This window comes from Phocoena phocoena, chromosome 1 (assembly GCF_963924675.1).
Source record: "Phocoena phocoena chromosome 1, mPhoPho1.1, whole genome shotgun sequence".
Classification (NCBI taxonomy): Eukaryota; Metazoa; Chordata; class Mammalia; order Artiodactyla; family Phocoenidae; genus Phocoena; species Phocoena phocoena.
The window spans coordinates 108692722-108711508 of record NC_089219.1 but is presented as its reverse complement, the minus strand read 5'-3'; the positions used below and the strand labels follow the sequence as shown (position 1 = coordinate 108711508).

General features: G+C 42.2%; 1 protein-coding gene across 1 annotated transcript; it reads right to left on the bottom strand.

Moving 5' to 3' along the window:
• Positions 1-5750: 5750 nt before the first annotated feature.
• Positions 5751-18188, bottom strand: MRPS21 (mitochondrial ribosomal protein S21). The gene is made up of 2 exons (XM_065895658.1): positions 18106-18188; positions 5751-5931 (listed from the first exon to the last, which is right to left on the bottom strand). The coding sequence occupies exons 1-2, from the start codon at positions 18186-18188 to the stop codon at positions 5751-5753; spliced, it is 264 nt and encodes an 87-aa protein (XP_065751730.1).
• Positions 18189-18787: the final 599 nt, after the last annotated feature.

Here is an 18787-nt window from a genome sequence, read left to right as displayed (position 1 = left end):
CCCGTGCTCCGCAACAAGAGAAGCCACTGCAATGAGAAGCCCGCGCACCGCATCGAAGAGTAGCCCCCGCTCGCCACAACTAGAGAAAGCCCATGTGCAGCAACGAAGACCCAGCACAGCCAAAAATAAAATAGATTTAAAAAAAACAACAACAGAAAACAAAACATACTTAGTGTGACACTGGCATAAGGATGGACATATAGATCAACAGAATAGATTAGACAGCCCAGAAGTAAACCTCACACATAATGTCAGTTGTTGTTTTGGTTTGGTTTTTTTGGCTGCATTGGGTCCTTGTTGCTGCACGTGGGCTTTCTCTAGTTGCGGCGAGTAGGGGCTACTCTTTGTTGTGGTGCACCGGCTTCTCATTGCAGCGGCTTCTCTTGTTGCGGAGCACGGGCTCTAGGCGCGTGGGCTTCAGTAGTTGTGGCACGTGGGCTCAGTAGTTGTGGCTTGCGGGCTCTAGATCGCAGGCTCAGTAGTTGTGGCACATGGGCTTAGTTGCTCCGTGGCATGTGGGATCTTCCCGGACCAGGGCTCGAGCCCGTGTCCCCTGCATTGGCAGGCAGATTCTTAACCAATGCACCACCAGGGAAGTCCACGGTCAGTTGAATTTTTAAAAGGGTGTCAAGACCATGCAATGGAAAAAGGACAGTCTTTCATCAGATGGTGGAGGGAAAACTGGACATCCACATGCAAAAGAGTGAGACCCCTTCCTCATTCCATATACAAAAATTAACCCAAAGTGGATCAAAGACCTAAACGTAAGAGCGAAAACCATAAAAAGTCTTAGAAGAAAACGGGAAAATCTTCATGACACTGAATTTGGCAATGATTTTCTTGGATATAACACCAAAAACACAGCAACAAAAGAAAAAATAAATTGGACTTCAAAATTAAAAACTGCATCAAAGGACACCATCAAGAGAGAGATCCACAGAATGGGAGAAAATATTTGCAAGTCATATATATAATAAGGGATTAATATATAGAATATATAGAGAACTCCTATAACTCAACAAAAAACAAATAACCCAATTAAAAAATGGGCAAAGGACTTAACTACACATTTCTCCAAAGAAGATATACAGGTGGCCAAAAAGCACATGAAAAGATGCTCAACATCATTAGTCATTAGGGAAATAAAAATCTAAACCACAAGGAGATACCACCTCACATCCATTAGGTTGGTTACTATCAAAAAACCCAGAAAATAACAAGGGTTGACAAGGATATGGAGAAATCGGAACTCTGCACACTGTTAGTGGGAATGTAAGATGGTGCAACCACTATGGAAAAATGCATGGTGGTTTCTCAAAAAACAGGATTACTCTATAATCCAGCAATTCTCCTTCTGGGTATATACCCTAAGAACTAAAAGTAGGGTCTCAAAGAGATACTTGTACATCCACGTTCATAGCAGCATTATTCACATTAGTGAAAACGTGGAAGCAACCCAAGTGTTTAATGACAGATGAATGAATAACAAAATGTGGCATATATATATATATATATATATATATACACACACATATATATATACACACACGTATACATATATATAAACACAATGGAATATTTTTCCTCCATAAAAAGGAATGAATTTCGGATACATAGTACAACATAGATAAACCTTGAAAATATGCTAAGTGAAATAAGCCAGACACAGAAGGGAAAATATTGTATGATCCCACTTATATGAAATACCTAGAATAGACAAATAGAATAGACAAATACCAGGGGCTATGGGGAGGCAGGGGGTGGAGGGTGGGAAATTATTGCTTAATGATTAGTTTATTTCAGGTGATGAAAATGTTTTGGAAATAGATAGTGGTAATAGTTACATAACACTCAATTGTACATTTAAAAATGGTTAAAATGGTAAACTTCATGTTATATATATATTTTAAAAATATTTATTTATGCATTTGGCTGCGCTGGGTCTTAGTTGCGGCACATAGGATCTTCATTGCCATGTGCAGGATCTTCGTTGTGGCATGTGGGATCTTAGCTGAAGCATGCAGGATCTTTACTTGCGGCAGGCAGGATCAAGTTCCCTGACCAGGGAGCGAACCCGGGCCCCCTGCACTGGGAGTGAGGAGTTTTTGTTTGTTTTAATACATTTATTTATTTATTTTTATTTTTGGCTGCGTTGGATCTTCGTTGCTGTCGAGGGCCTTCTCCATTTGCAGCAAATAGGGGCTACTGTTCCGTTGCGGTGCGCAGGCTTCTCATTGCGTGGCCTCTCGTTGCGGAGCTCAGGCTTCAGTAGTTGTGGCACGCAGGCTCAGTAGCTGTGGCTCGTGGGCTCCAGAGCGCAGGCTCAGTAGTTGTGGCACACGGGCTTAGTTGCTCCGCGGCATGTGGGATCTTCCCAGACAAGGGCTCGCACCCATGTCCCCTGCATTGGCAGGCAGATTCTTAACCACTGTGCCACCAGGGAAGCCCGAGTGAGGAGTCTTAACGATTGGACCACCAGGGAAGCCCCTGAATCTAGATCTTTTTGACTATGTAAAAAACTATGCATATAAGGTAGCTGGAACATACTAGAAGCTCCAATCCTTTCCTTTTCCTTCAACTACCTACACTTAATACAGTCTGAAGTAATAGTCGCCTACATATGAACGAGTTCTGTTCCAAGAGCACGTTTGTAAGTCCAACAAAGTTAGCCTAGGTACCCAACTAACACAATCAGCTATATAGTACTGTACTGTGATAGGTTTATAATACTTTTCACACAAATAATGTGTACACAAACACAAAAAATAAAACATTTTTAACCTTACAGTATAGTACCTTGAGAAGTACAGTAGTACAGTACAACAGCTGGCACGCAGGGGCTGGCACGCACATTCACATCTTTGAAAGTTTGCAACTTGAAGGTTTGTATGTAGAGGACTTACTGTATACAGTGAGTAGTTATTCCTTAGTATTTTCAGTTAACATATAGGCAAACTTATTTTGTACTTAGTGCACTTCTGAAAACTTTAAAAGTACAATGTCAAAGTTACTCAACAGAGTCCAATTTTAAAGGGGTACCTGTTTCCAGAGTACTAAACATGCCTGACAGAGGTAATCCAGTGGACATCTAAGAGATGTCATAGGTGCCTAAGATCAAGGTAGGAGGTATTGTATCTATCGCCCTATAACTGTGTAAATACTAAAGCACCCCTCTCCCGAAGGTGATGCAGTAATAAAAAGATTAGGGCAATCCCCACTCATTAAATGACCATGAGGTATCCTCTAGCTTCCCAGAGCAGGGAGTGGAAGGTCTTTCTTCCTTCCATGACAGCACAAGCTGATTGGGACCTCACCAAGTCGGCTACCCGCTTCTCACACACGAGGCCTTTTCTACTGGCTACCTGCTACAACCCATCATTGTTCACTGCTCCAGGGCACATGGACAGTGGTCAGGACTGGAGATTAGGACAAGCCGGGGATAATTTCAGAGACAAATTCCAGAGCTTAGCCACCCCTTAGTATTTTGGAGAGACGACAGAAGCAACTTTAGCCTCAGAGAAAAGCTGCCACTTAACAGGGAGAAATGCTGCCAAGTAACAGACCTAGTTCTGCTATCACAAACGTATCCTGCCATTTTGGCAGAAGCCAGGTCTTTATTCTTTGGCAACAGCAATCGGCAACAGGTGATAACATGCTGTGGCTCAAAATCATTCAAAAGTAATGTACTGAAGACCAAATTCAGAGATTGAAAGGTGATTCAGAAGTATCAGTGTCTAATTTGTTAACTTATTAAAATGAGGTTGTACAAAAGTAACAGAGTTGAAGACAGTCTGTATATAGAATTTCTCAAACCGCAATGTAAGTTTCTAGAGGACAAGGACCAGATCTTCTGTTTATAAGCTGTTTCTATGTAGTGCCCAATAATATGCTTTATTTACCATGGGCCTTATTCCTGATGAGTGGAAGAAAGACAATCAAGCCCTGAGACACAAGGAACACTGGTTCCATCATATCTGCTGTTTAATCAGTAAGTATGGTTATTGTGAAAGAGAGAAAAAGACACTGAAGACAGAATTAAGACCAGAAGAAATCTGAAGCCACGCTACTGTACCACAAGGGGGCAATATTTGAACACTAGTAATCTGGAGAGATAGGAGGCTTGGCAGTTGGCTCTGTTTACTTTTTTTTAACATCTTTATTGGAGTATAATTGCTTTACAATGGTATGTTATTTTCTGCTTTATAACAAAGTGAATCAGTTATACATTGTTTACTTCCTTTTTTAACACTATGCTGAGTGGGCTCCACTCAGGGTGAGGAGAGGTGGGCTAGCCACTTCCACCTACCCTCTGCATTCTCCTACAGGGGTTGGCACCAACTCTCCTTATACTAGCAGGCATGGCTGTTAGGGGACCAAGATCAGAGGAAACACAGCAGGAGAGGAAGCAGAGCAGCTGGTCTTCCCACAGTGGTCAGATGCCCCAGCTGTCAAGAGTCCCATGCCCAGGAGTGCCTGTTGAGGAGGGCAGGGGTGGTAGTTGGGACCTCCACCTGGAATCTCTTTTGAGTACTATAGGGCAATGGTTCTCCAATTTTAGCCTGCATCAGAATCACCTGCAGGGCTTGTTAAACGAGATTGCCGGGCTTCAACCTCAATTTCCAATTCAGAAGGTCTAAAGTAGGGTCCCAAATTTTCCATTTCTAGCAATTTCTCAGGTGATGCTACTGATCTGAAGATCACACTTTGAGAACCACTGCTGTAGGTATTTCTGGCTTTGTGCCCTTCTTTCTCTTAACACTCCCCCATTCTCTCTTTCCTACCATCCATCTACTGCTTTCTTTTCCACCAACCCTCCACTAGCCTCCTTTAGGAAAACCACAGGAAAGACAAAACAGGGGTGAATGTTAGACTGTCTTAAGGATTCCTTTGGGGAAGGTTTCCAGCTCTCTACCCTGGTTGATGGGTGTTTCAGAAGTAGAATTTATTCCAAATATATACATGTTTCCTCTTCCTTTTACCTAATAGTTGGAAGGCGGTTCAGTAAAGAGGAATAGATCGTTTTCCAATAATAAGATCTTGCTTTGGGTTTCATAAAAATTAGACATGGTAGATATACTCCACGACATTTTAAAAAATTTCCCACTTCAGACTACATTTTAAAAAATTACAGTAAAATATAGGGACTTCCCTGGTGGTCCAGCAGCTAAGGCTCCATGCTCCCAATGTAGGGGGCCCAGATTCGATCCCTGGTCAGGGAACTAGATCCCTCATGCCACAATTAAAGATCACGCAGGCGGCAACGAAGATCCTGTGTGCTGCAGCTAAGACCTGGCGCAGCCAAATAAATAAATAAATATTTTTTAAAAATTACAGTAAAATATACAAAACATAAAATTTAACATTTTAATCATTTAAGTGTACAGTTCAGTGGCATTAAGTACATTCACATTGTTGTGCAAGTATCACCACTATCCACCTCCAGAACTTTTTCATCTTCCCAAACTGAAACTCTGCTCTCATTAGACAATAATTTCCCATTCCCCTCCTCCCAACACCAGCCCTTGGCAACCACCATTCTACTCCCAGACTACTTCTGGACTCGGTTTCTCTTTGACTTAATACAGGAAAGTGTCTATTGCTGACTAGTGGGATTGCTTCTATATATGCAGGCCTTCTTGCATATATGTGAGTTTATTGTAAGAAAGGTAAGAGAAAATGGGGTGGGAGAAAGAAGAGAGGTGGAGACAGCTGGATAAGGATTTTCACATGGGGCCTCCTATCCACAGGCCTCAGCAGCCCTGCCACGGATCCGCCCGATTCTTTCGCATCAAGAAGTTGATCTTGCGAGCCATTTCCATGTTGTAGATTCGCCGGCAGGTTTCATAGCTTTCCCTCTGTCGCCGGCGGCAAGGCTTCTCGTAGTATCGCCGTCGCTTTATGTCCTCAATGAGCCCATCCATGGTAAGGATTCTGTATAAAGACAGGCAATGAAGTTAGAGGCTTAGGCTCCTTATTGTTCTTTTCCAGTTTCACAATGATCAGAAGTTAATTGATCAAATAACTGGTGTCTGTAAAAATGGTGTGAAATAGTGACAATACAGCATTAACTGCCAACATACAGAGGTCAGGCACCAAACAGTAATATGTGGGGAAATAAAAAGGCAATTAATTATACAGTCCTTGTTCTTGGGGAGTTTATAGTCATGGTCATGTTCTCAACCTTTTTTTTTTTTTTTCTACCACAACACACCTGAGGGATATGGCACAGACCCAAAAGAACAGTGGCTCCCTATGGCAGTGAGTCTCAACCAAGGGGCCATTTCAGAATTTTCAAATGGGTAAGTCATTTGCAATAGGAAAAAATAACTAGGGGTGATTCCTACGTGGTCCTTAGAGGAGAATGTAGTTCCACCCCTACTGTGTTTAAGAGCTGATGCAGCTGAAGTCTGTAAGTCTGAGAAATATCTGGGCCCACTTAATACAGGGAAAGAAGAGGCCCTTATCACAACAGTGATACAAATGGGAGCATTAAAATAACAGCCTCAACCATGATTTTTCCATGTACCACATGCTCCAACCACACTACTTTACTGACTACTCTCTGAACACACATTAACACCAAGTCTTTACTCACACTGCTTCTTCAGCCTAGAATGCCATCCCCAACCCCTAGCTGCCAAACTTCTGAGATTTTCCACATCTTTTTGATGCTAAATCCAGATGCCATCTCTCCACAAAAGCTTTCTCATCTTCTTAGAGAAAATAATTTTGTTGTATACCTATTTAGAGATTATTTCATTTTGCCATTCTGTTAGTTATTTATACAAATGTCTCCCTCACTAGACTAACAATCCCTGAAGACAGAAACCGTATTTTATTAATCTTAATTTAGTTCAATTTGTTTTTTCCTGCCCACCTAATTCCTTACAACACAGTTTCTCTTGGATTCATAACACGCTTAACTCAAACCAGCCCCTTTGTTCTCACTGAGCCAAGAGGACATGGGGGTTTATTCTATAACCTACCTTATCCCTGGGCTCCTGAGAGCTCTGGCTCCAATCTGCAACTTGTCTCTCCCTCTCAACTCATCATCAGTTGGTCCTGAGGAGGTCTGGAGGCACCTGCTGCTACTGCCCTCCATCCTGGCACTGTTTACATGACCCCATTCCTGCCTACCCTTTCCTTTCATTACATGTAAAAAGTAAGTCAAAAACACAATTGGAGGTAGAGAAGTTGAGACATGGCTTAATTATAACTGCAAGGGGGACAGCAGAAGGAAATAAAAATAAGAAACTACCAGCTACTTCCGCTCAGTGGGAAACCCTATTTATTGCTGGTATGTTATACCAAAAGCCCAAGATAACAATAATAGATTGAACATGTACTTGAAAAGATTTGAGCTTTGGGTACATTACAAATGTGAATAGACATGGGAACCACTATCCTTTGGGATCCTCTCCTAGGCTCCTGCTGATTTGTAAGATCAGTTTGTCTAGGTTTTAGTGGCAGGGAGATGGGAGGCAAGGGAATTGCTGCCAACTCCCAGAAGTGGGAGGAGTAGATAGTTCAGGTTCTGTTGAAAACACAGTCATGCCCAGAAGTCATGTGGATCCAACACTAGAGTTGTACAATAGAAAAGCAGGGCACCAGGGGACTTCCCTGGTGGCACAGTGGTTAAGAATCTATCTGCCAATGCAGGGGACACAGGTTCAATCTTTGGTCCAGGAAGATCCCACATACCACAGAGCAACTAAGCCCCGTGTGCCACAACTACTGAAGCCTGTGCTCTGTAGGACCCACATGCCACAACTACTGAGCCCACATGCTGCAACTACTGAAACCCACGCACCTAGAGCCCGTGCTCCACAACGAGAAGCCACCACCACAAGAAGCCACCGCAATGAGAAGCCCACACACTGCAATAAAGAGTAGTCCCCACTCACCGCAACTAGAGAAAGCCTGCGTGCAGCAACGAAGACCCAACGCAGCCAAAAAAAAGTAGGGCACCAAAGACTCAGTATCTTGGCCCACAAAAGGGTCTCCATTGCTGGCTTTCTTCCTAATTTACCCTTGACTGTTGGTATCCCTCCAGATTCTGACTGTAAACCACCTCCTTTTTGGTTCTACATGATTCCCTTAAACTTTACCACGGGCTTCAACCCTGTGCACAATGCAATCATTTCCTGAAGAGCCTTTAAAAAGTATTCATGCCTTGGTCCCGTTCCTCAGAGATTCTGATTTAATTGGTCTCCAGTGGGGTTATACACTGGGTATATTTTAAAACACCCCTCAGGTAATTCTAATGTAGAGCCACACTTGAGAACAGACCCAGACACTGGTTGACTCTTAAATCATTATCTCTAGCCCCAATCTTATCTTAGAACTAGACTGATGTTTCCAATTGCCTTAAACCCCACAAAAACCAATTTTATTATCTCCTCCTAAAATTCATTCTTCCTCCTCTGTACTCTCTCTGCTAATGGCATCACCAGTTAGTCAAGCTAAAAATCTCACCATGTTCCTGGAGTAGGCCTTCTCCTTTACTTCCTACACTCACATTTACAATATCCTATACATTCTATAATCTGAAATAGTTCTTAGATCTTTTCCTTCTCTCCTTTCCCTATAGCTACAGCTCTTATTATGGTCCTTATACCTGTACTGAAATAATCATCTAACTGGTCATTTAATCAATAAGTATTTATGTAATCCCAACTCTGTACCAGACACTGTGTTAAATGCTGAGGATATAAAACAAACTTAGGCATAGTTCCCTACCCTTGCAGTCTAGTAGAGAAGACAATTATGTAAGAATTACAATAGAATGTGATAGATGCAAAGATAAGGGAAGCACACAGGAGAGGTATATAATCTGGACTTGATAAGAAGGTGGTTATGAAAGCTTTCTAACGGATACCTTATTTGAATTGTGAAGGGTAAACAGGCTGCCCTATTTCCATTCTCCTTCCCTACACCAATTATTGTCCTAAAACATAAATCAGATTGTGGGACTTCCCTGGTGGCGCAATGGTTAAGAATCCGCCTGCCAATACAGGGGACACGGGTTCGAGCCCTGGTCTGGGAAGATCCCACGGAGCAACTAAGCCTGTGCGCCACAACTACTGAGCCTGCGCTCTAGAGCCCATAAGCCACAACTACTGAGCCCGCGTGCTGCAATTACTGAAGCCCGTGCTCCTAGAGCCTGTGCTCCACAACAAGAGAAGCCACTACAATAAGAAGCCTGCACACCGCAACGAAGAGCAGCCCCCGCTCGCCCCAACTAGAGAAAGCTTGCACGCAGCAACGAAGACCCAATGCGGCCAAAAATAAATAAATAAATAAATTTATAAAAAATAAATCAGATTGTGTACTCTGATGTTAAAAAATCTTTCCCAATAAACAAAATAAGCCAGTGGTTCCCAAACTTGTTTGCATATTAGAATCACTTGGGGATCTTTAAAACATTCCAATTAAGTCACAAGAGGGGAGGGACATGGGCAGGGTTTGTTAAGTTCCCTAGGTAATTGCAATGTGCAGATAAATTTGGGAACCACTAGTCTAAGCTCAAAGTTCTAAACAACTGAGCTTCACCCTCTCTCTCTCTAGCTTTATCTTTAATAACTTGCCCTAAAAAGCCTATGTCTAGTCATATTGAACTAGGTGTTTTCCAAACACACTACACATGTATTTTTTACATTTGTTCATGATGTTCTCTGAGAATATGATTCCTTTCTTTTTCTGTTTTATGAAAGGCTATTTATTCTTCAAAGGCCCAGATCAACGGGTAACGACATTTGTAAACTGGTCCAGGAGAAATTAATCACTCCTTCTCTCTGTTCCCAACGCACAGTGGTTCTCAAACTTTGAGACTCATGCAACAGTCACCTGGAAAACTTGTTAAAACACTGACTGCTGTGCCACCTCGTTTCTGATTCCACAGGTTTAGGGTGGGGCCCACGAATCTGCATTTCTAACAAGTTCCCAAATGATTTTGCTGCTAATGGTCCAGGGAGAACCAATGCCACAGTACACTTTTTTTTTTTTTTTTTTTTTTTTTTTTTGAGGTATACGGGCCTCTCCTGCTGCGGAGCACAGGCTCCAGACGCACAGGCTCAGCGGCCATGGCTCACAAGCCCAGCCGCTCCGCGGCATGTGGGATCTTCCCGGACCAGGGCACGAACCCGCGTCCCCTGCATCGGCAGGCAGACTCTTAACCACTGCGCCACCAGGGAAGCCCCACAGTACACTTTTAAAGCACTGATCAGACAGTATTATATTTAGCCATGTTTGGTTTTTTAGTTTTTAAATTCTCCCCTACGGGGTTGTGTGCTTTCTAAGGTTAGAGATTAAGTCTTTCATTTTTGCATTTAATATAGTACTTGGCAAAAGAGCAAATATCAGTAAATGTATGACAAAAATGAATCCTCTTGGTGACTGACAAATGTCCACAGCTCAAGGGATTAAGTTACTTTCTAACAGACACAGTTCTTGGGAATATTAGCTCAGAAGGCCTCAATATTACCTTTACTAAAATGGCACATTAGACTTTAGATAGCATTTTCATATCCATGACCCTAATCATTATCCTATGAACCTGATTAAGCAGGTAATATCATCTTTTTTTTTTTGGCCGCACCACATGGCATGCAGGATCTTACCACTGGACCACCAGGGGAGTTCCCGTCGTCTCTTTACAGATTAGAAAACTGAAGTTTAGACAGGCTGACCTGCCCAAGATCACAAAATGGAGCTAGCAGTAGAATTCAGGTCTTTAGTGCAGTGCTCTGTAATAGCACTCTGCTTCTCAAACAAAACCACTGAGGTTTGAAAGACAAATTATTGCGGTGCCCATGGGCAAAGCGAAAAATAAGGGAGGGAAGAGCTGGGCCAGGCTCCTTAATTAAAGTAAAAAGATGCAAGCCAAGAAGACATGGCACACAAAGGGAAAGGAATTGATACAAACAATTAAGTATTTATTTCTGTCTAGACCCTGTTTACTGCTATTAAATGAAGGCCACTTTTTGGACTAGAGACTAGTATATTAGAGAAAAAACAGAAAAAACAACAACAAAAAAAGTGCCTGAAAGGGAAAGACTGGAAATATAAAAAGGGCAAGGAGACTGGATTTGAGGAGAAACTATGAAAAGAACAGAGACCCTAGATATGACTTCACCTAGGAAGAAGAGCCTACTGGAATGACAAAGACAGTTTAAAGTAGTATGAAAGAAAACAGCAAAAGGAGGAGGAGTTTAGAAACACACTCAGGTATCCTACTGGAGTTTCAAAAGGGTTCTGAAACAGAAGTGATCATCTTACCAAGTAAATGCCTGTGTGGTCAGGCAGAAAAGAAAGACAAGAAAAAAGTACCAAAGGAATGTTAGAGGAGGTGAAAAAAGTGAAAAGATCGGTGGCCCCCAACATAATGATGGGGTTGCTAAATGGTGTTCCTTGGATGGCTCTAGTTCCAAAACACAAACCAAATAAATTCCAAGGTGCAAGGTGAGGATTTCCTTCCTTACCTTGCACTTTCTAGGTATCCTAAAAAAGCACAGATTATGTTCAAATGTTCCAGAATCCCTAAAGTAGAGGCATCTACTCAACTCATTTCTAATAAAGGATGTAGGAAGAGTTTTGTAGAACTCATGAAGTAAATAGAGAGGGTGTTACTAATGATGCTTCTGCTTTCACAGGTAGTTCAAGGACTAGTCAACCAAGGGGTTTAGAGTAAACAGATTAACCCAGAGTTTGGGCGCCTGGCAACCTAACATTTAAGGAGAACTCAGCTGCCAGTTCAACAGACTACATAAAAGGAGCTGAGCTGCCTGGGCTGGGGAATTTGGGGGTGGCAGACTCACATGTCAGTGTAGCCAGCCTACATCAGGATCAACATGTACACAGAAGGACTCAATGGGCCCAGAAGCTCACCTACCATGAATAAAAGGGTTCAACTGGGCATGCTTCCAGTGTGCTTGCCTTTCTTTACTTGGGCACCAGCCAATCACGCAGGGCTTCCTAATAACCCCTACTCTCCATCTCTTCATCCCAGGGCACCAATGAGGGCCCTTGGTTATATAACAAGCATTTTGTGGTGGTCTCACTGTGCAGACACATAGGCTGTTTCCTTTGTAAGACTACATCTGTGCTCCAAACATGCTAAAGCTTTAACCACCTCCCTCTTCTCTCATTTGCTCTCATACCTATTGTTGTAATTAGACCGCAGAACATGCAACTTATTTTTAAACTACCAACTATCAGAAAGCTGAGAGAAACGAGGAGAAGCCCGGGATTTAAGAGAGATATACAGCAAAGGCAGCCAGAGGACATTACAGAAAACCAGAGGAAAAGAAGTAAAGTGTCAGAAAATACTGTGTTTGGATGGACTTGGAAGGCATTATGCTTAAGTGAAATAAGTCATATAAAGACAAATACTGTATAATCTCACTTATATGTGGCATCTAAAAAATACAATAAACTAGTGAAAATAACAAAAAGAAGCAGACCCACAGATATAGAGAACAAACTAGTGGTTACCAGTGGGGAGAGGGTAGGGGAGGGGCAATATAGGGGTAGAGGATTAAGAAGTACAAACTATTAGGTATAAAATAAGTTACAAGAGGAATTCCCTGGCGGTCCAGTTGTTAGGACTCACCACTTTCAATGCCAGGGCCCGGGTTTGATCCCTGATCAGGAAACTAAGGTCCCCAAAGCCACATGGCACAGCCAAATAAATAAATAAATAAGCTACAAGAATATATTGTACAACGTGGGGAATATAGCCAATATTTTACAATAACTATAAATGGAGTATAACCTTTAAAAAATTGTGAATCACTATATTGTACACCTGTAACTTATATAATATTATACAGTAACTGTACTTCAATACAAGAAAAAAAAGGGCTTCTCTGGTGGCTCAGTGGTTAAGAATCTGCCTGCCAATGCAGGGCACATGGGTTCGAGCCCTGGTCCAGGAAGATCCCACATGCTGCAGAGCAACTAAGCCATGTGCCACAACTACTGAGCCTGCGCTCTAGAGCCCGTGAGCCACAACTACTGAGCCTGCATGCCACAACTACTGAAGCCTGTGTGCCTAGAGCCTGTGCTCCGCAACAAGAGAAGCTACCGCAATGAGAAGCCTGTGCACCACAACGAAGAGTAGCCCCCGCTTACCTCAATTAGGGAAAGCCCACGCGCAGCAACGAAGACCCAACGCAGCCAAAAAATAAATAAATACATTAAAAAAAAAAAAAAGAAAGAAAGAGAAAGAAAATACTGGGCTTCCCTGATGGTGCAGTGGTTAAGAATCCGCCTGCCAATGCAGGGGACATGGGTTCAAGCCCTAGTCCGGGAAGATCCCACACGCCGTGGAGCAACTAAGCCCATGCACCACAACTACCGAGCCTGCGCTCTAGAGCCAGTGAGCCACAACTACTGAAGCCTGCGCGCCTAGAGCCCATGCTCCGCAACAAGAGAAGCCACCGCAATGAGAAGCCCGTGCACCACAATGAAGAGTAGCCCCCGCTCCCCGCAACTAGAGAAAGCCCACACGCAGCAACGAAGACCCAATGCAGCCAAAAATAAATAAAATAAATAAATTTATAAAAAAAAAGAAAGAAAGAAAATACTGTGTTTACTGTGTTTGACAGACTGACAGATAGGAAGGCTGGGACACTCCAGAACCAACCTGCTCACATCTGAATGCTTAAAAGTCCTTGCCTATTCTAAGAACAAAATATTTGTTCACTTTTTTCTCCTGAGGCTAAAATACAATTTAAGGATATGTATCTAACACTCCAAGATAAAAAGGAACATAAATGCAGCTTCCTAAAGAATAAATCTACATTGACAAAATACATATCCTCCCCAAAGATTATAAAAATCACCGCCGTAATACTTGCTCCAAGCTGGCTTCTTCCAACCATGCACTTCTTGCACTGTTTTCCTAGATAACCTTAGTCACAAAGTTCGAATTTTCCAAATTCATAAGGAAGCCTAAAACGAGATCATCACACCTCAGGCCCTGAGGGTCTGGGACCAGAATTTCTTCATTTTTTTTTTTTCTGCCTAACCATGCCTCTCCTTTCTGATCAAATTCTTTTCTTTTTCAGCAATGTAAATTGTTTCCCCCCCCCCCCCCAGATCTATTCCTATGTTGGTGTTTTAATCCCTGAAGTGAGGAAAAAGTAATACCACATTTCTTACCTAGGATACTTGATAGAATGCCAAGGGTACTATCCAAAGACAAAAATCTCTAGATAAATTCAATGCATCTGCCTGGAGGACCAACTTTAACTAGAGTGGAAGTGGGGGTGCTAGCCCTAAAACAAACGTAAAGACAACAAATAAAAATCACCTAAAATTTTAATTAAAAAAAGAGAGATTAAAAAAAGAAATTCCATGTTTGCTTGTGGTGGAAGAGCCCCTTATAGTTCCTTCACTCTCCTCTCCTGTTAAGTATACTTCAGTGGAAAGGTTTGACAAACACTAAACTTAGGGAGTGACAGAAGATAAAGGAACATTTATATTCATTAAGTAGACATTTATTGAGAGCTTTCTATGCACCTGACACTTTGGTAAATGCAAGGAATATACAAATGAAAAAGCATAGGTCTCTACCCTTAAGACTATTAAAATCCTAGCTGAATATTAAAATCTCATGAGACATTGTAAAAAATGCTGCTGGTCAGACGCCACCATCAAGAGATTGATTTAGTCTCAGGTTGGGCCCTGACATCACGAGGGTTTTTGTTTTTTGTTTTAAATAAAGATTCCCCCAGGTGATTGGCAGCAGGGTCAAAAACCACATAGCGTTACACTGACCAGTTTCCTGCTGTTTCTGACTAAAATGAGCATTTCTACCCAGGAAAAAAGTATGCATAAACTGCAATTCACCTATAAAAAGAGAATCTTAAAAGTATGGGGCTCTTGTTTAACAAAAAGGAGGAAGGAGGGAAGAAGAAAGGAAAGAAGGAAGAAATCAATTTAGAGATATTTGAAAACAGATTCTTAGGAACAAGAAGGTATAAGACAGTACTAGGCCAGGCCAGATGACAGAAGGTATCCAAACACACCTCACCTTCTGTCATGTATTTCTTTTTTTCTCACCTACACCCACTCCACACCTGGGATCAGGAAAGATTTTCAGATAAAATGAAAAAAAAAAAAAAAGAAAAGAAAAGAAAAAACAGGAAAAGCAAAACCCTCATGTTGCTTAAATAAAAAGGTATTTGCTAAATTAGGATTTCATAAGAGGCGGAGATACAGAGATTTGTTTCCAGGTTAATAACAATCCCAGGCAAAAAAATAGAAGAAGAGTCTTCTCTCAGAAGGTGAATTGGCCTTATGCTTTCTGCAGACTTGGCATCAATAGAGAGATGATCAACTCCTTTAGGCAGGAAGTTAGAAACATTTTGTTTTTCAGGTTTTAAATTTTTCTAAGTGGAAATGGGGGATGAGGGAGCAGTGCATACAGACGGAATAAATGCTGTTATTTCAAAATGAGATTAGCATTAGCATATAGAGAAGAAGCCTTGGTTGGAAAGTACCAGCATGTATAGGAAAAGTCATTCCAATATACCAGTAGCCAACTAGAGCCTCAGGACAAAATAAAGCTAAATTCTCATTTTTTCACCTCCAGGCCACCTTGAGCATAACTTAATAATCAGGGAGCATAAGAGAAAAAAGTTAAAGCAAACTGTCAATCTTGCAAAACAAATGAATAAACAAATCACCCACAAAGTAAAACCAAAAGCGTAAAAACTCCCTTACAGTTACTTCCAAATTATGATAATAGCTAACACATAATGCCTACCATGTACCAAGCACTGTCCTAAGCAATTTATTTATATTACTAACTTAATCCTCACATCAACCCTATGAGGTGGGCACTATTATTAGTTCCATTTTACTGAAGAAACTGAGGCAGAGATATTAAGTAGCTAATCACTGATTATGAGGCCAATAAATGGCACAGCAGGGATCTGAACCAGTCAGTTGGCTCTGTGCTCTAAACCACTAAGTTATGCTGCCTCATTTATGTGAGAAAACTATTTTTAGGCCTGGCTTTGGTCAAAAGTATTAAAGTTGCAGCTACTTTCTTTCTTTCTTTCTTTTTTTGGCCTTGTGGCCATGCTGCGCAGCATGTGGGATCTTAGTTCACGTCCCCACCTCCCCACCCCCAATCGTGCTCCCTGCAGTGGAAGGGCAGAGTCCTAACCACTGGACTGCCAGGGAATTCCCTGTAGCTACTTTCTTGATACAACTGTAAGAAATGGTTCAATAAATAATGCTGCACAAATTATTTTTTGGTTCTTCATCAGAGTAGTTAATTTCCTAAAAACAAAATTCTTGCTTTTGTGTTATTTGTTCTTTAAGAATAAAAGAGGTGAGGGGAGCTAAAGCTGAGCCTCTGGAAATTTGTTTTACTTTGACATCCCTTAACAACACAAACATCACAGTCACCCTAGTTAGAAGACCCATCTAAATCCACCAAAATAAATCATACAGAAAAAAACTTGGGATTCCCTGGCGGTCCAGTGGTTAGGACTCTGCGCTTGCACTGCAGGGGGCCCAGGTTCGATCCCTCGTCGGGGAACTAAGATCCTGCAAGCTGCACTGCACAACCAAAAAACAAACAAACAAAAAACTTACAGGAAGAGGTCAGAAGGGTGAGGTAATCTACAAGACTGCCTTTCCCCAAATTCAGCATTTCATCTCACTAGCTAATTCACTTCAGAATCTGTAAAGACATTCACTTGGTGCTTCCAGTATAGGGGCAGAGAAAGATCATTAGACATCTCAACCGTCCCACAGACATGCCACCTAAAGGTCTAAAATAGGAGAGTAGGGAATGAGCAGCAATACAAAAACATGAAATAGGATTATCTTACTGCCCTGTACTTAACTGATTATCTTTACTTTCAACGCAAGTGAAAATGCAGAGGGAACAGCTTCTGCCCAAGGATATGATTGGCATGCACAGTCACTGAAAGAAGAGGCTGACCCAAGACCAGATCCTTTTAAAAGACATACAAATCATCCTCAGCCTGCAACTGTTTCTCAATTACGTAGCTTCTGACAGCACCTTTGTCCTCATTTACTATGGTCCTCTGCCATCCAGTCCTCCACACCTAGAACTCTTTGCTTGGATAAGAATTGGTTCTCTTTCATTTACCTTCTTAGTCCCCAAGAACCCCACCTATATTTAAACCCAATCAAATACGGATTCTTAACTGGAGAGTGACTGCCGTAGGTCTCTCCATTTCCAGCGAAACTAGTCAATAATGTAGTAACAGAGCAAAGAACATTGCACTAGAAAATTGTGATTTATGCTTCTTTCCACCATTCAACAATTGTAACCCAAGGAATATAACTCAATCTCCCTAGGCTTCTCTTACTTCTGACATAAAGCTACCACCTTAGTGGCCTTAAGGCAGAGGACCAGCTCATATATTAACACCTCTTTCATATAATTATTTTATAATTCAACTCAACAAGCATTTGTTTCTCCAAACTCTGCTTCACTGGGGAGAAAATGATAAGTGAAAGTCAAAATCCTTACAACTAGTGATAAGGGAAGCTTAAGGAACTATTTTCTTGAGAAACCACAACTGTGAGGCGTTTTTTTATTAGAGTCATTCTACATCTCTTACCCTAGCATTCAAAACCTTTCAATACAGCTCCTCCACTCCAGCCAGTTCATTTCCATCTTGTTTTTGCTTGTGTTGTTAACCTTTCTCTGAACCTGTAACACTTTTCTATCTCTTGCTTGCTTCTCTAAGATCCCAAATCTGAGTTCATCTTTTCCATTAGCCTTGTCCCACACCAATCCCTCACTCAGCTTTCTATTTATCATGTACAATGTTTTCGCTTACTAGCAATTTTATAATTTGATTTTCCCTTTGGGCTCTTTTTAAAGTCTTGGATAGAATTCAGGTTCATTATCAAAGGAATGATGGCTGATAAGTAAGCCTCACAGTTAGGTTTGGGAAAGAATTTCATTTTTAATATAGTAAACTGAGGGTCTGAGAAGTTTCAAGGCTGTGAACACCTGGGCTGGCACTGGTTTGAGACAACCTACAACAGGGGAAGTGAGAGAATAACCACCGCACTTCTCAAGAGTTGGTCTAGGCATGATTCTGTTACCTGTTTAGAGTCCTGTATGCACCTTCCACATTCCCTTCCTGTACCATCACAGTTCTGGCAATGAACTTCAGATGTTTTGCCATGACCTTGGATTTAAGTCTTCAGTCTGCAGGACCTAAAGTATGACGGAGAAAGGGGTGGTAAAGCATAGAGACCAGCTAATAAAGAGAAACACAACAGAATACACAACGACGTAGCTTATTCAGGGCCCGGAAATGCAACGGGCTCTGGAACATGCGCGACTGGGGCACGTGCAAGTCCCCATATCCTAGAAAGTATACGCGACTTGTTATCAAGATTCGCCCGATCTCTTTGCCAATACAAACCCTACCATAGGGAAGAAGACAGACGGTAGCAGGGCGTCCCCACGTAGATTTATCTGGCCGATCATGGGAGACCGGGACGCGCCGCAGGCGTCCCCTCTCCCTCCCAATTACCGCTCCTCGGCCCAGGTCGGTTTGGGGTGGGAGCCGGGAACAGGGTCTCTCCGTGCTTGGAAGGGGGGAATCGCGAGAACCGCGCCCTCCCGCCACACCCGCCTCACTTTACCCTTCCCCCGCACAAGGTCCTCAACGCTCGGCGCCCAGCCGACTGGAAGCCCGCCCCGACCGGAAGCGGAAGTTGCTTGATCTCCAGCGCCGCGCGAAGACAATGAGGCTGAAAGGGAAATGAAGCTACGTGG